Raw genomic sequence first — 17,430 nt, 5'->3', positions numbered from 1 at the left:
ACACAACAACACACACACATACACACACACACACACACACACACACACACACACACAAAATCTAAACTCGAATCAAAATGAGCTATGAAATGCTAAAAATAATTCTAGATTATCTAAAACTTATCTATAAAAAGAAATATATATGTTACTAAGAATATGTTTAATAATTTTTGGTAAGCGATTATTTTGTAAGCTTATATCAGATATAATTACAAGTATTGTGATAACTAAATATATATTCATAAATAAATATTTTTTAAAAATTCGCAATTTTGAATAAATAAATGAATACATATTTCTTAACGTAAAAATTTTGAATGAATATAATCTGTAGCTTAATAAATTACAAATTTATTACAAATTTTTATCGGGCATATATTAGGCTAAACTATTTCCAATACTTCAAAATTTTAATCTTTTTTTCTTTAAAAATAAAATAAAATTCTTCGGAAATCTAAATGGTTTTTCCTTATTTCTTTATTTGTTCATATTTCTATACTATTTTTTCATTACTCCGTTGTTATCGTTGTATATATATATATATATACAATAAAAATAAGAAGCGTAATAAAAAAGCAATCATCGGAAATAATTCCAAAGAGCGGATTATCTACTATCAGTTGATTAACATTGACTACGTTTACACGACTCGATTTACGTCAAAGTTATAATATCGATGTTATGAAACTGACCAATCACAGTCATTTAATTCTTCAGAGAAATAATTATAATTGGCCAGTTTCATAATTGATGATTTTAACTTCGGTGTAAATCAAGTAAAACGTAGTCATAGTTCGGTAATAAACATTGCTTTTTGCGAATCAGTGCAGTAGCAGCAGCAGTAGCAGCACATTTTCAAGATGTTTCCGAGAGTCTTATGGATTGCCGTGACAATAATCGTACTATTTTGCGTTCATACTTACGGTGAGATGTTGATGTTGTTCCATTTTCTAAGAAAAAGTGATAATTATAAGATACACGTTTTTCTTTTGAATGTGTATATGAAAAACGTTACTGTATTCAGTGGCTGTAAATTTTATAAAAGTTTATATGTTATACATCTAGAATTCACATAGAAATTGGAGAAATTTATAACTTAAAAAAAAACATTTCAAAATTCCTTAAAAATTGAACTATACTATAGTATAATTTTAAACATATAAATAGTGTCCATTATATTATAGTACTTATCATATTCGAATAAACCATCATTTATACTTTATTACAAATATAACATTTTTGCACAATTTGTGTTTGAAACTTTTTATATAATACGCGAATATAAGTTTTAGTAATATATAATTAGTATTTTATTAAATTTATACTCAAAGCAAAATTTTTTATCCGATTATCTAGAATTTTATTAAGTACGTATTATTATAGTAATTTGCATTTAATAACATTTTCTAAAAATATTTATGATTTTATATCTTTAATACCTTGATAAAAAAATTGATATGATACTTTTAAGAATTTTTCGCATTTAAAATTTATGAAAATTTTTAAAAAAATTATCTTAAAAGTTTTCAGATTTTATAAGTATATATATTTTCAAAAATTACGGAATAAAAAATCTTAAAAATTTTAGAATATTTCCACATTCATGAATTCTAGAGAAGATGTAAGCTTTCTCAACATTTTTGAAAAGCATTTATGTAAAAAATCTGAAAGATTTTCTAAAAAATTATAATACTCTATATATATATATATAGTATTATAATAAAAATTATAATACTTGGATGAGATTTTGAAAAAGTTAGGAATAGAAATTCTGAAAAATTACATTCAGAATTTTCTGAAAATTTTTATTAAGGACTTTATACTGCAATTGTACTAACTTTGATATATTAATAATATCTGAATTTTGTATTATATTTGTAGCTCAACTCGTGTCATTAGTTTGCTTAGGCTGTTTGTGCGAAGTTAGCACAGGATGTAATATTACTATTGGTTGTAACAACATGGTATGTGGACCATTTTCGATAACAAAATACTACTGGGAAGATGTTGGCAAACCACCTCCAATGGGCGAATCGAGCAGTGATGACGATGGTTTGTTATTTTTACAAAAACTTGTGGATATTTATTAGAAACAATTTTCATTTATTTATACGTATATTATACATAGCGCTGCTTTTATATATTTCGCGAATGAAATGAAAAAAATATTATACTTAAAAAAAATAGATGATATGTAATTATATGTATATATAATTATATTTAGGTGTTTTTTAGTACTAACATTACTGTTACATTATTGATTACATATACATAGAAAGAAATGATATTAATATAACATCATTTTTTCCGCATAGCAGATAATTTAATATGACATTTATTGTTAGCATTAAATTAATAATGGAGGAGAAAATGATATCATGGCCTTCATAGCTATATATGGCACCTTTGCTATATAAACAGCGAAATAATAATTATATTTATAAATAATAATTATTTGTCCACTCGTATTTATCCTTATTAGGCTTACATCATAGCACTATTATACACATTCTTATATCCATTATTTTTCCATTCAATTTCATGCAAAAATAATGGATTTCTTTTTACTACACCTAATATAATTAATGCACAAGTCGGATTTATTATAATGCAGTTTTACTTTCAAGTTTTTAAGATTATTTCAGCATTTAATTTTAGCAGTATACTTCTTCATTTTTCTTAAATTTGAATCACATGAATATATACATTCGGTTATAATTCGTTATTTAACATTTTATTTAGTTGTACACATTTTAGAATTATGCAAAGTTAAACAACAGCATTTTATGTAGTATATGCTAATTGCTGTCTTTCTTTTTCGAAATTTTTATATAAAAATAATTATTTGTTAAATCAATTAATTGTAATTCTACTGTTAATCTGTACGTTACATATAAATATTATATAGATTTTTAGTACTGAGTACATATTATATATATTTGCATATTTTCTGCAATCCTTTATTTGTAAATATATAATTTTGTATCGAAAATACTACTTTTTTAAAATCAATTTTTTATGAAGAAGCCACATTATTATCCTCATGTTTTTCTTCAACTCATTATGAAATGCTATCACATTTTTATAAATAATGTCTTAAATAAAAAATATTTTATAACTTTAAATCTAAAATAGATTAAATAACACTTTGCTGAATGTATTTGTTAAATTTTAAATTTAAATATTAATTATTAATAATGAAGAGTCATAATATCAGCTTTCTCTTTATAATCGACTCATAGTTCGTATGCTAATTTTATTTATTTTAGTGATTAATAAATACAAATTTTATAATTATGATAATAAATGTGTGTATCATAATCAATTCTTTTTAGCTTTTCACAAATGTGTTAATGATTTGTACTGTGCTGGTTATACGGTACAGGCCTATATGGCTAAACACAGTAAGGTAAAATCAATATTCAGATTTCGATGTATTACATATTATATGAATCTTTGCATAACTCTAATGTTAGCGCAATTAAAGGACTGTAACGGAGATGAAGTAATCGATTGTGATGATTATGTACGTCTTCATCGACTTGGTTCAGCCGGCTGCAACAACTCGCTAAGCAGTGATTACGAGAACAAATACAAATTATGTTTACAAACCTTTGAACGTAAATAATAGATATATCTTTTATTATTTTTTATGTTAATACAAATCAACATAAGATGTGTTTATACTAAGTTGTTTCTGGAATCATTGCTATGACGTTCGAACAAATAGACGAGTGTTGTCATGGACAGAGAATACATAATAAAAAAAGACGATATATATAAACATATTTTATATTTAATCTATATATTTTATACAAAAAAGAGTATTAGGGAGATCTTACTTATATAACATTTATATTATAATAAAACTGCAAAAGTTTAATATTAATAATTTTAAGAGAGATCAAAAAAGAAAAATTTTTATACTTTGATTTTAAAATCGTTTTATACAAAATTTGTATAAAATCACTGCATTAGAGAAGAAAATAAAATAACATTCTCAATCAATTTAAATGTATGTAATATCTTATTTTTAATATCTTTTAAGCCTCAAAAATAGAATTTTAATGTGGACTTTTAATTAAAAATAATATTTCATAAAAACTAAATAAGACAAATTTTTTAAGATTTCTTTTTAAGATTTAGATTTATCTTTGTTAATGATGTATGAGGAGGTACCCAATTACAACTTCTTTTTTTCTTTTATATAATACAACAACGATGAAATTTTTCAGTCATAACCGTTTCAAATGATTTTTCCTTTCCCCACTCATCCTGAATCATCATATCTATATTTTACTTCTCGTCTTCATCACGCGGTATAAAAAAAGTAATCATTGAGAAGTGCGGAACTCACACAGTAGTAACATTGTTTGTCACGGATCAACATCAATATATCTCTAAGATGTTTGTGAAAGTTTCGTGGATTGCTATTACAATAATTGTGCTGTTTTGCGTATATACTTTTGGTGAGTTATCGGTTTTTTTTTTAACGAAAAAGTATAAGAGTTGTATATATAACACACAAATTTTCTTCAAATGTATGAAAATTATATATACTATTATAAGTCCATTATAATAAGTTAACGTATAGTACATTACTTGTTATAGAAATCAAATAATTTTTATTAAAAAAATTAAAAATCAATAATTATATTAGATTTTTTTACAAATCAATTAACTATTATCTCAATTCAAGGCTAATATGAATTTAAAGTTCGTGAATATGACTTAATAATAAACGATAATGACTAAATAATAACGATAATTATCTTTTTTTTCTGTAAATATTTCTAATGATTTCTTTATGCACACAAAAGATTCTCCAATTAGTATTTTTTAACTAATTTTGAAATTTATAAATATTCTTTTTTAAAATCGAGACATAAGATAATTTTAAGATATCTTTTAGACATATTTAAGACATCTTTAAGATAATTCTTGTAAAAATGTTTTAAAAATATTTTATACCTCGATTTTTGTGTTATACGGAATAAGTGCATATATTGCGTATTTTAATTGTACGAATATTTCCAAGTAAAACACGATATTTCAAAATGTATAAATATTTCCAAGTAAAAGGATTCGGGAAATACATTTCATTCAATGATACTGAGAAATTCTCAATATATAAAATTTTAATAATTTACCTATTTTAAATAATTTTTATTATCGAGATAACAAAATAGAGATAATATCTGAATAAAGTAATATTACAAATCAAAGAAATATTTTCGCCAATATTCATAAATATCTCTAAACAAGTAATAATTTAGTTTTACAATAAACTGGTTTGAGTTATATTTTTAACTGTGATTTTATAAAACCAATCATGTCTATGCAGATATGTTTGTGAGTAGATATACGTCAAAACATTAAAATATAATTTATGGAAAAAACATTTAATTGAAAAAACAATTTTAGTTGATAGAAAATTTGTAAAAGGTAATATGAAGGTGTGTTCTGAACTACTCTACGCGAATAATGAGGAATATAATAATTATTATGTTATTCGTTACAGCTCAAGAGATATCGCAAAAATGCATAGGCTGTATATGCGAAGCTGCTTCAGGATGTAATATCACTGTAGGTTGTGATGGACTGGTATGTGGACCTTTTTATATAACAAAACAATATTGGATTGATGCTGGCAGACCATATATAAACGGAAGACAAAGCGACAACGATAATGAAGATAGTGAGTTGCCTTTTTTCATACAAAAAAAATTATACATTAAAAGTTTAAATGTTAAAAATAAATTTCATTTTCTATTTTTTATACATATTATAACTGCGTTCTTATTTATGTATTTATAATACCATATTTTAAAAAGAAAACGAAACCGAAAAAATTATGTATTTTTTTTAAACAAATATAAAAAAGTTTAACTAAAAATAAATTAACAAAATAAAATAATACTACATATCTGTGTAGGATATGCACGTCTTCGAATTACTAATTAATTATAGAAGCAAAAATAGGCTAGATATTTTTCCAAGAATATTTATATATAATTGTGAAAGAAAAATATATAAAATATTGTTTTCATGAATATTCTAGATTATAATTCGAAAAGATATACCTGATATGATTCTCTTCTTCAATCATTAACTGTGTGAAAAAAATCAATTTTGAGAACTCTGAGTATATGAAATTAAATATATACTCTTATATATACTCTTATAGTTTATATTCTGATATTATTTAATATAACTAACAATATAAATTTTATAATTAACGTAATATTTAAAAAATATATAATTTAAAAATTTTTTTCCTTTAGCTTTTAGGAGCTGTGCTAAAGATGCATATTGCGCTGCTCGTACAGTAGAAAACTATATGGCCAAATTTAGTCGGGTAAGATCATATTTAAATTTTAACTTATACATATATATACTGATGTAAATTATCTCATGTGCATTAATTAAACAGGATTGCACTGGAAATGGAATAATTAACTGTGATGATTACGTACGTATTCATCGATTTGGCGCAAGTGGCTGCACTAATACATTACACAGTGTTTACGAGAATATATATAAATTGTGTATACAAACTGTAGGAGAATATTGAAACAAATAATATACAGGGTGTTCCATTTTAAATGATCCAGCTCAATATCTCGAAAACTAAATTCAGTAGAAAAACATTTCAGACAAAAATTATTTGGCTCGAAGGGGAACATAAGATGATATCATTGATTTGATCTTGGATAGTCCTCTGAAGGTCGTGAAGATCGCCTTCAATTTTTTAAATGGAACCCCTCTATTTCTCATTTCATATTCTTATAGTTCATCTCGAGAGCTTTCCAAAACATTATAATAAAATATTTTTTTCAGTAAGTATTTTTCGAGTTACGAAGCTCGAAAGTTACAGTGTATCATCGACTTAGATAACATTTGTCAAGATCAAGGCCATTGGAGATTGTATCTCTTATTTTCATTTTTACATAAAAATAAATTTTTTGTGCAAAAATGAAAATAAGAATAATCTCCAATGGCCTTGATCTTGACAAATCTAAGTCATGTTCCTAAACAATATTCAAGAAGTTTTAGCCATCATTTTAGCGCCTTGAGTAATGCCAATGCCGATGGTATACTGTAACTTTGGAACCTCATAACTCGAAAAATACTTAATGAAAAAATATTTTATTATATTTTATTATAGTGTTTTGGAAAGTTCACGTGACCTTCAGAGAACTATCCAAAATCAAATCAATGGTACCATCTTATGTCTCTCTTCGAACCAAACAACTTTTGTCTGAAACATTTTTATCTACTGAGTTTAGTTTTTGAAATATTGGGCTGGATCATTTAAAATGGGACACTCTGTATATGTATATATATTATATATTATTATAACGATCTAATAATAATCCATTAATTATCCGTAAAAAGCCTATTGTTTGTATATATCAAATATTTAAAATACAATTGTTTAATTTTTGTTTTTTAATACCGTATTTCTCATGTTGGTAAAAATAGTTGTTAATAAGAAAATGCAATAATAAAAAGTCGATAAAAAATTCTGAAAAAATTCTTAAAGATCTATGAAAAGAAAATAAACAATTTTTGTCTCTTGCTGTTTTTCTGTAAGGTTAATAGTATTTGAGTAAAAAAATTATTAAAAACCAAAATTCGGCAATTTTTAATAATTAATATCTCGTTAATCATTGCGTAAATTGCAAAGTGATAGAGGACTTTTGCGATTCAGTTTAATTCGGTCTATCTATACAAAAGCACTTGGCAAAAAATTGCGGGATATCCTATATATTATTATTGCAAAAGTCAACATATTCGATGAGTAAATATTGTTATCTAAATATTTTAAAATGTTTTTATAAACTTTTATCTTGTTATTATTCTATGAAATATAGAAGAAAAATTAGCTATATTATATTAGCTATATTAGCTATTCTTATATTATATTATGTATAAATAATAAAATTAATTTGAATAATGTTAGGTATTTGTATATCATATTATAAATATGTTTCGAAAGAGAATAAATAACATTTTTTATATTTACATTAAATACCTAGAATTTTATATATAATATAAACATATAAAAAATATATATTCTACGGAAGTACTAATTATTATAAAAATATCCGTTAAAATATAAGTTTTGATTCTCGTGTACTTAAAAGTTTATCTATCAATCCTGTCCGTTTCTTTAATAGTTCACTATGTTCTTGCAAATTTTTAGCAGCACATACATTTTTTACAAGAAAATGATTTATAAATAATCTAAGACTTTCCCTAAAAGTTTGCAACTTTGGGGATAAAGATATCTTTCCAAATACTGCTAAACAGGCCTCCTCATTCTCATGTAATAATATTCCCAACATGATTTGCCGTACAAGCCTCATGGTTAACTTGTCTAATTCCATGAATTGAATCACCTTGTTATATGCGATAATAAAAATTAATAGTAATAAACATGAACAAAAAATAACGAGAAAAATTGATATAGGCATATACGTACCTTTAAAACGGAAAGTGGAAGACCTTTGCCTAAGAATAAAAGAGTCAAGAATTTTGCCAGATTTGTTAACTGTTTTGTATTCAAATCACCCAACGTCTTCAACTTATCCCATAATGCATATTGTATAGTTAACTATAATAATAATTATTAATCATTAGAACATATACATAAAAAAATATACTATTGCGCTTGAAAATCTTTACACTAATTATTTATTCACAAAATTAATACTTCAAAATTCTCGCTAATAATAAAAAAACGATATAATTGTATTAGTATCAACATAATATAATAATACCAATTTTACTGAATGTAAAATAATACAATAAAATAATAATTGCAATATACACCTATAGAGCAATACTTTCTAACAGCAATAGCTTTCTATTTTTTAAGTGTTTATTAGAAACAAAAATCAATTTTCCTTATTGCTAATTGATTTTCTAATGCATTGATTTCCTTATTTCGATTTTAAGCTAATCTTTAAAAAATTTCTTGCAGCATAGATTAAAAACGCAATAATATTTTATATATAGAATTGTATTTATGTACCTGATATTTTCTGTCAGAATCACACAGTCTTTGTGCCAATACAGCATAATAAGGATTGAACTTCTTTTCTTGAATACAACAATTGAGGATAACATAAATGATTTCCCTCTGTTGTTGATTCTTCAAACCAAGATGATGAATTTTTTCAAATGCATCTAAATAATCTTCAGCTGTCATTAGTATGCAAAAGATATCTCTTCTAACATCAGTATTCATTCTCTGTTTTCGTGCCAACTCCAATATGTCCTCACTGTATTTTTGTTTTTTGTCTTCCAAATTCTTTTCCAATTTACCAATATCCTTAAGACCGGACCAGGCTGAGCCTACTATCCACCATTTTCCTCTTTCATCAGCTAAAAAAAGATAGAAATACGTAATCTTATTTTTTAAAATTGTTATTTTTTTAAATTGTATTATATATATTGTATTTTACATACCTTCTAATAAGTCTTCTAAAGTTACATTAAATTGTGTAACACTATTGCCCTTATGGATAAAACTCTTTAATATTTTCTTTAAGTGTTCTATCCAAGATGGATCATATTGAGGTATTTTGCTCATGTTATTATTTTTTATTGCCAATAGTACATCCAACATAAATTTGACTCTTGAACTACAAAGATAATAGTATACATAATATACATAAATATATACATAATAATATAAATAATATACATAAATAATATACATAAATAAAAATAATAAATATTAAAAAATATTCCAAAAAATACAGGTTTATACAAAGAACAGTTAGAAAAATAATTTAAAATCAAATGTGCGAGTATCTAGTATAAATATAGTATTTTAAAATATAAAGACTTACTTTTCCAAAGTAGCATTATTTGCTTTTTGTTGCAAATTTAATATAAGTTCTTTCAAAGCAATTGGATCATCTTTCCTTAATTGAAAACCTACTGTCCTTAAAATCAATAAAATCAGTTCAATTTCTTTTTCCGTAAATTTTGCCACTAGTTTCTCTAATATTTGATATAAAAGGCGATGACCATATACCTAGAAAATAGAATCATAAATATATTTTGTAATAATGTAAAAATATTAATAATTTTACCTTGAAATTATACAGATGTGAAATAATAAGAATTATATTATCTAATTCTTTATTCTCAATACAATGAGATTCTTCCAACATGTGATGAAGCTTTTTTACAATAGTCAGTAAAAAATGTGCTCCAACTTCTGTACCAATATTTGCATGTAATATAGCGATTAACATCATATGTTCACAGATAAGTCGATCTGGAGTTAATATTGGTGCAACTATACTTTCCATCATTAGTGTGGATAACAATACATTCATACAATTACGACTGTTTGACATGTACATTTCTTCTACCTATATTAAAAATTAGATAATAAATTCAGATAATGTTTATTAGTCACAAATAATATTCTTTTCAATAAAGATATTCAATTTTTTAAAAATATAACTTTAAATGTAAATTTACTTTATTATTTTTATATATAGAGTATTCTATAAAAAAATCGACAAATATTCTGAAGATTATATTTTAAGAAAATTCATATAATGATGTATAATACATTCTAAAAGTTTTTCTGGAAGTTTATCAATTTCTTTGTGAAACATCTTTATATTTGACTAAATAACATATACATGTTAATTACCTGATTTGCAATGGTATGCATATTTTGTTCTGCCAATCTATTTAAAATACCTTTCATCTGTTTCTTTAACCTACTAATTTTTTCACTATCAGAAGAAATATTATTACTTGCAATACGTACAGCAGGTGGTACATATTTTTTTAATATAATATTGCCTTTTTTGTCTCTTTGTCTTCCATAAATATCTTCCCATAAGTCTTCGTTATCATCTGATATATTATTGTGACTAGATTCTTCATTTACTGTCTCTTCTTCTTCATTTGATGTATACTTTTTAGATTTAATGTTTATTGTATCTATTTCCTCTGAAGAAATTTCTCCATCTGATTGTTCTGATGTATTACTGTGACTGGATTCTTCATTCACTGTCTCCTCTTTTTCATTTGATACATACTTTTTAGATTTAATGTTTATTGTATTTGTTTCTTCTGAAGAAATTTCTCCACTATCAACTTGAATTACATTTTCATTAGATAAAAGACTCTCATTTTCTGAATCTTGTTCAGAATCTTCATTATCATCTACACTGTCTTGCTCATCATGTTTTTCATTTCCATCCTCAATATCATCCTTACCAATAGCCATGTTCAAGTCCTCTTCAAATTCTTTACTCAATCCAGTGTCTAACAACTGCTTTTCAGTTTCAACAATGTGACTCCTATTTTCTGAATTACAGAAATCCAAAAGATCTAATTAAAAGTTAAGGAACTATAAATGATTTATAACCAAATAATTATAATACACATAAATGTGAAATTATAAATTTAAAATATAAAATCATAATAAAAATATAGTATAAAATATAAAAATATAATTTAACAATTTTTAAGAATAACTCCCATATACATGTTCTTTTTTTATTTCATATAGAATAAACAAGAGCATTAATTTTATGAAAATTTCTAGCAATAAGTAAATTATTAAAAGGATACAATCTAATCCATCTGATACGAAAGACTTTGGAATAGATTTACTCTTTCGTTTATTTAATTTCAGTTGCTTTTCCAACTGTTTAATCGCTTTATCCTCGTCTAAGTTGGCCTGTTTTAATTGTTGTGTCACCCTTTGCTTTTTCACATTCTTTTGCATTCTTTCTTCCTTCGCATCTTTAGGCTTTTGTCGTTTCTGCGTCGATGGTACTTGTTCAGTATTATTTTTCTCTTTTATCTTCATCAATTTATCATTATTAATCTTTGATATTTCCGTTTGTTCCGACTGATTTTTCGATTTTTTCTTTTGATAATACATTGCTCTACTTATTTTCTTTTGTTGTCTTTTTTCTTTACGCAATTGCTTGCGTGTTTTCTGTATTGATTTAGATTTCTTGCTCTTAGTATTTAGTACCCCTTTATGTTGAATACGTCCCATTTCGCGAAGAAATGTTCTTAACTAATGTTTAAAATATTACAATATATATATATTATATAAAATAATGTTTATAATATACCAATAAAAGCAAATGTAATGAAAACACAGACTGACATGAAAACTTAACTCTTATTAACCTCAAATTCCACATTCCACATTGTTCACACGTGTCGAACACATTTTTCATAGTCGATATACTTAAGCAGAGAGCACAGAATCTTGCATAATGCATAAAACATGAGGTATAAGAAAATCAACCAATCAGAGTCCTTTATTTCATGGAAAGGAAGGAAATAAAGAACTTTAATTGGTACATTTTCTTATGCATTACGTGTTATGAATTATGAAAAAGTCTGTGCTTCTCGACGTGCGTCGTATGGCGTTTTGTAACCAATCAGAAAGCAGAATTTTATTTTGTATCGATGGCCTAATTTCCACTGAGGGTTTAAACCGGGGGATTGATTCTGTATCTTGAAACGAGGTAAAAATTAAAAGCTAATTTACTATAATACTAATAATTTCATTGGTCAACACTTAGTAAATTCGCTCTCTTTTGTAATTTTCACCTCGTTTCAAGATACAGAATCGATTCTCAGGGGGTCGATTGTGTATCTCGAAATGAGATGAAAATTATAAAAGTAAACAAAGGTTACTAGGTATTGACCAATTAAATTATCAAAATTCTAGTGAATTTATTTACTTTTGTAATTTTCACTTCATTTCAAGATATACAATCGATCCCTAGAAGGTTAGAATCAACCAACTATAGTCGAGTACAATAAAAGTAATAGGAAACAGAGAACAGAGAATAAGAATTTTAACCTATCAGAAATTATGTGAAAGGCACAGTTTCTGATAGGTTGAAATTCTTATTCTCAGTTCTCTGTTCCCTGTTTCTTACAGTTGAACGACAGAGGAATGTTCGCTTATAGTTAGTTGGTTCTTAAGACTTAAATACAATAGGCACAGGCAACAGGAAATAACGAGTCGTCCAATCAGAGATCTGGAATGTAAGTTCGATATATCTTAGAGCTCTGATTGGACGGCTCGTTATTCCCTGTTGCCTGTGCCTATTGTATTTAAGCCTTTACATACTAAGTTGTTCGCGTTGCATGCTCCAATATGTTTCAATATGCTTCCATTATAGCTCCTACTCATTCCAATGCGCCTTATTAGAATGAGTAGAAACTATAGAAGGAGCATGTGACGCAACAAATCTGATTCGGTTTAAACCTTCGAGTGCGTCCATTTTAATTGGCTAATAATTTTTTTTTAAACAGTGGCGCTCCTGAGGAGTTTCGGTGCCCCCTAGGGCTCGAACCCCAAAAGTCTACAGATAAGCACGTTACTGCTGACTTTAGTAGAGATGCGCCTTAAGATTTTCAAAATCGTAACGTATCTTACGTTCTTCGACGCTTCGAAAATCGCAATTTATTTGTTCTTCGAAGACATTTCAATTAAGTATGGATGGTTGTGAAATGAAAGTTATTCGATGGGATGCGATAATTTTGTATATTTCGCCACTATTATTGATCGAAGGTAAATCTCACATAATTACTTTGCGTAGAATGAGTATGAAGGGAATGGCGCCAATGCATGTGTCTAATGCTGATTGGCTCCGCCCAATTATTAGAAGAAGACAGTTTAGAAAAGAAAAATTTAGATCGAGGAATTGCGTCATAAATAAGGACTGAAATGGCGACTTCCGGCTAATTGGCGCCACTCTCTTTATACTTATTCCAACTTTACGAACTGTCGACAGTCAAACGCCCGTATCACAATTACGTTAAACATCATCGCTGTTAGTTCGTCATCTCGTTGGCTGTTTTAAGAATACTTGTAAGTAATTACAGTACATTTACCTTGATAAATTTGAAATTGCCTTTCATATATCTTGTAACGAAGTTGTATTCAAGTCTTTCCGTATAGTTCGCAAACGAAAAGAAATCTTGTGCGCATAGAATAACCCACACACCACAGTTCTCCGAGAATATATATTCTGGAGGTGGTCGATTGTATATCTTGAAACAAGATGAAAATTATAAAAATTAGCTGGAATATTTATAATTTCATTGGTCAATAATGAATTTGTCACTTTTGTTATAATATTCATCTTTCAAGATACACAATCGATATATTCTTGGAGGTATCCTTAGGACAGACAAGTCCAACATTAATTCTGAAGTCAAAACGCAAAGCCGTTGAAGCAAAAAAATTTAATATAAGTAAGATTTCGGCGATTGTAAAGTGATACGTGTCACTCAAAGAGAGAGACGCATAGAAACACTTTGTAACCACCGAAATCTTATCCGTGTTGAATTTTTTTGTCGATGGCTTTACGTTTCTGGAACTAAAATTGGACATATCTAAGTATGTAGGATGTCCTTAGGACATCCTATCACTTGGTGAACTGTATTATGTGGGGAATGTCCCATAAAGTTTTTCGTGAAGTGTGACAGCGCGCGAAATCTATGCCAAATAATCACGTGATTTCTTTGTAGGTACCTGTTGCTTGCTTCTGGACCTGTGAGTCTTTGATCATCCTTTTCACACGTTATTTTCTCATCGGAATCAACGATGGAATAGATTCACAATCATTATCAATCGTTAACAGGTACATATAAATCATTCTGTAATTAATTAAGACGTTTATCTGCAGTAAGAACACAGTGTTTCATAAAATGAATTATTACACTCTTGTTGCTTGCCAATGTTAAACAAGAGTGAAGAGTCTGTATTACACTGTATCCTTATTGAACAACACTCTTATAGTTTGTTTATAGATTTGTTTGCGTCGCAAACATGCTCTAGTTCCTCATTCTAATGAGCACATTAATAGGAGCTATGATAGGAGCATATTGGAGCATGTTGGAACAAACAAACAAATCTTATATTTTTCGATATGTGAATATCATTTTCCAATTTGGCGATGTTTCACACATGTTAATGTGATGTTTATACCGCAAACAATTGCAGCATAAAAATTATTATATATGTTATAATTCTTAAAGCATGGCTGCTTTTATTATTTAATGATTCTTAAATTGATAAAACAAATATTAAAAATTAATTGTTGATCTTATACATCTTAAAAATCTTTTACTTCAGGCTTTAAAAAAGATTATTTAATCTAATCAATTAATTAATTCAATCAAACTTTGATTAACAATCGATGATTAATTTAATGGATGATTAATATTAGCAAAATAGTACAGATTATTTGATGAATTAAGCAACTAAATTAATCATGGAATCAAAGTTTGATTGAAATTACTAAGAATTATTTTATATCTCTAATCACGATAATGATATATTGATCCAAAAATATTATCAATGTATATATATATATAATAATAATTGCTAATATTTACAAAGATTTATTTAAAAAATTTACTATGTGTTAATTTAAGTAAATGTGGGCTAAAAGTTTTGATTAAACAAACAAAATTATAAATATTATTAAAAGATAACAAAAAAAAAGAATTACGTTCATTATTATTTTTCAATTTTGATTTAGATATTTTCCTAAACGTATATTTAAATAATTTTTATCCCTTTATCTGAAATCTTCGAACTTTTTTTGCAAATAGAAATTATATTCTCGTATTTCATTTTTTATATTCTTTCTAAATTAAAAATTTTATTAAAAATACACAGTCTAAAGAATAAGCAAAATGTTACCATATATTAACAATTTGTTAGCAGATTCAAAAGAATACTGTGACAGATTGACAAACTCATGTTATGTCTTTATTAAGTATTATGCCAGCAGAATTTATATAATACATAATGTGTTTTTAGCCGAAACTGATCAAAGTCATTTTAATCATTCAAATGTAATATATTATTTAAATTTGCATATAAAAGATTTATAATTCTGAATATTACTTGATGCATATCGGTATTTATATATATTGCCTTCCTAGAAATAGGTATAAATATATGTATAGGTATAAATATATGCCAATATATGTCAAGTCGATACCTAGAATTATCTTGGGCAGGACTAATTTAAATAATTATAAAATGATTCTGCTCAGTTTCTGCCACCATATTAAATAAACAAATTTCGTTATATTGCTGTCTATGAACAAAACAATTTGTAACAGACTTTGGCAAAATCTGTTTTTGATAGATTTCGATAAATTGCTAATTGGAATTTAATGATAGATTTCGATAAATTGCTAATTGGAATTTAATGGATGATAAATATTGAAGGATACTAAAAAATAGAAAGTGTTTCTGGAAAAATGGAAAGGATGGTTCTGAAAAAGGTGTTTTATTAGTTTTAAGAAAGTAATCATTTATTGCAGTTCTACCGCATCATAATTTGCTCTTTTTATTTTTCTTTTCTTCGTAAATGTATACATATTTCTTGGTAGATCGTTCCTTTGACGTATACAAATCTTAGAATCGTTGAAGTTGTCAAAACGGCCTCTTTTTTATTAAGCTTTTCGTCATGTATATAATTCATGTTGTTCCATATTTGCTTTAATTGTTCCAACGGACAGTCTTAATTTCGCAATTCTATCTGTGCGATGGATTACAACATTATTTATTACGCTGATATTCTCTCCAAAGTGGCTTGTATCGCATATGTCCCAACTGTTTAACGGGCAGTTTTGCGATTGCTATTGCAATAAAATGAAACATACACACATACTCTTCTCTTCCAATAATATTTCACCTCGCGCTTGCTCTAACTATTTCAACATCTTTCCTGTTGAAAGCAAATGAATTATAAAGAACTGACGATCCTTAAACTACACTCATCTGCAAAAAAAGGCCCATCATTTAGTACAATTTTTTAACATCTTTTAGTAAGCTAGCTCAACAAACATTGCATTGAACTATTATTTATCTCAATATGATGATTTTTGTTGAATTATCGCTTATTGAAAGATGTTAAGAAATTATGCTAAATTTTGGTCCATTTTTTTGCGAGTGAATGTAACTTCGGAAAAAATTCGATATAGAATGAATCTCCTCGATTCATCCATCTTTTATAGGATGATGTTATGATATCGATCGATATATTCCGATATATTCCGCATAAACTTTGTTCTTTCGAGATGAGCGCGAATTTCGTGTACGCGCAAATCTCGAGAAATCATCTCTTCTGGTCAGCTCATATATACATGTTACATCTACGCGATAACTCGTTTATAAAGTAACAAGAGACATACGTCATGAATTTTCTTCAGATTTCTACGAGACTTACAATTAGTCTCAATTGTCTTAAAAATAACTGCGAGAATAATTCTAAGCAAGTCTTTGTCTCTCTCTTATTAAAGTAAAGGGAAAAAGAAGAATATTCGCGCGTCGCATGGTTTCTTCGCTTTTTTTTCCGGTGTGATCGGAAGTGTTGCTCGATCAGA

The 17,430-nt window shown here is 26.6% G+C and overlaps 3 protein-coding genes across 3 annotated transcripts; 2 read left to right on the top strand and 1 right to left on the bottom strand.

Annotated features, from left to right (window-relative positions):
- The first annotated feature begins 818 nt into the window (after positions 1-818).
- LOC105620701 (lysozyme-like) lies at positions 819-4,235 on the top strand. The gene is made up of 4 exons (XM_012202191.1): positions 819-924; positions 1,882-2,052; positions 3,336-3,409; positions 3,488-4,235. The coding sequence occupies exons 1-4, from the start codon at positions 861-863 to the stop codon at positions 3,626-3,628; spliced, it is 450 nt and encodes a 149-aa protein (XP_012057581.1). The 5' UTR covers positions 819-860; the 3' UTR covers positions 3,629-4,235.
- Positions 4,236-4,405: 170 nt separating this feature from the next.
- Positions 4,406-6,574, top strand: LOC105620751 (lysozyme-like). The gene is made up of 4 exons (XM_012202242.1): positions 4,406-4,469; positions 5,522-5,698; positions 6,285-6,358; positions 6,434-6,574. Exons 1-4 carry the CDS (start codon positions 4,406-4,408, stop codon positions 6,572-6,574), a joined length of 456 nt encoding a protein of 151 aa, XP_012057632.1.
- A 1,540-nt stretch (positions 6,575-8,114) lies between these two features.
- LOC105620700 (nucleolar MIF4G domain-containing protein 1) lies at positions 8,115-12,171 on the bottom strand. The gene is made up of 8 exons (XM_012202190.1): positions 11,617-12,171; positions 10,685-11,373; positions 10,110-10,394; positions 9,864-10,051; positions 9,478-9,653; positions 9,041-9,393; positions 8,489-8,620; positions 8,115-8,405 (listed from the first exon to the last, which is right to left on the bottom strand). The coding sequence occupies exons 1-8, from the start codon at positions 12,050-12,052 to the stop codon at positions 8,115-8,117; spliced, it is 2,550 nt and encodes an 849-aa protein (XP_012057580.1). The 5' UTR covers positions 12,053-12,171.
- Between the last annotated feature and the right edge of the window lie 5,259 nt (positions 12,172-17,430).

The sequence above is a fragment of the Atta cephalotes genome (assembly GCF_000143395.1).
Source record: "Atta cephalotes unplaced genomic scaffold scaffold00028, whole genome shotgun sequence".
Taxonomy (NCBI): Eukaryota; Metazoa; Arthropoda; class Insecta; order Hymenoptera; family Formicidae; genus Atta; species Atta cephalotes.
Note: the sequence above shows the minus strand (reverse complement) of the source record. Positions and strands in the feature narration are given on the sequence as shown.

What these genes read in the sequence shown, in the direction of transcription:
- LOC105620701 (XM_012202191.1), top strand. Translation starts at nt 861, where the DNA reads ATGTTTCCGAGAGTCTTATGGATTGCCGTGACAATAATCGTACTATTT. An exon ending in ATTTTGCGTTCATACTTACG is followed by an intron (nt 925 to 1,881) that starts GTGAGATGTTGA and finishes TTATATTTGTAG; the next exon opens with CTCAACTCGTGTCATTAGTT. An exon ending in ATCGAGCAGTGATGACGATG is followed by an intron (nt 2,053 to 3,335) that starts GTTTGTTATTTT and finishes AATTCTTTTTAG; the next exon opens with CTTTTCACAAATGTGTTAAT.
- LOC105620751 (XM_012202242.1), top strand. Translation starts at nt 4,406, where the DNA reads ATGTTTGTGAAAGTTTCGTGGATTGCTATTACAATAATTGTGCTGTTT. An exon ending in CGACAACGATAATGAAGATA is followed by an intron (nt 5,699 to 6,284) that starts GTGAGTTGCCTT and finishes TTTTTCCTTTAG; the next exon opens with CTTTTAGGAGCTGTGCTAAA. An exon ending in ATATGGCCAAATTTAGTCGG is followed by an intron (nt 6,359 to 6,433) that starts GTAAGATCATAT and finishes TTAATTAAACAG; the next exon opens with GATTGCACTGGAAATGGAAT.
- LOC105620700 (XM_012202190.1), bottom strand. Translation starts at nt 12,052, where the DNA reads ATGGGACGTATTCAACATAAAGGGGTACTAAATACTAAGAGCAAGAAA. An exon ending in TGCATACCATTGCAAATCAG is followed by an intron (nt 10,395 to 10,684) that starts GTAATTAACATG and finishes TTTTTAATATAG; the next exon opens with GTAGAAGAAATGTACATGTC. An exon ending in TTCCACTTTCCGTTTTAAAG is followed by an intron (nt 8,406 to 8,488) that starts GTACGTATATGC and finishes GCATATAACAAG; the next exon opens with GTGATTCAATTCATGGAATT.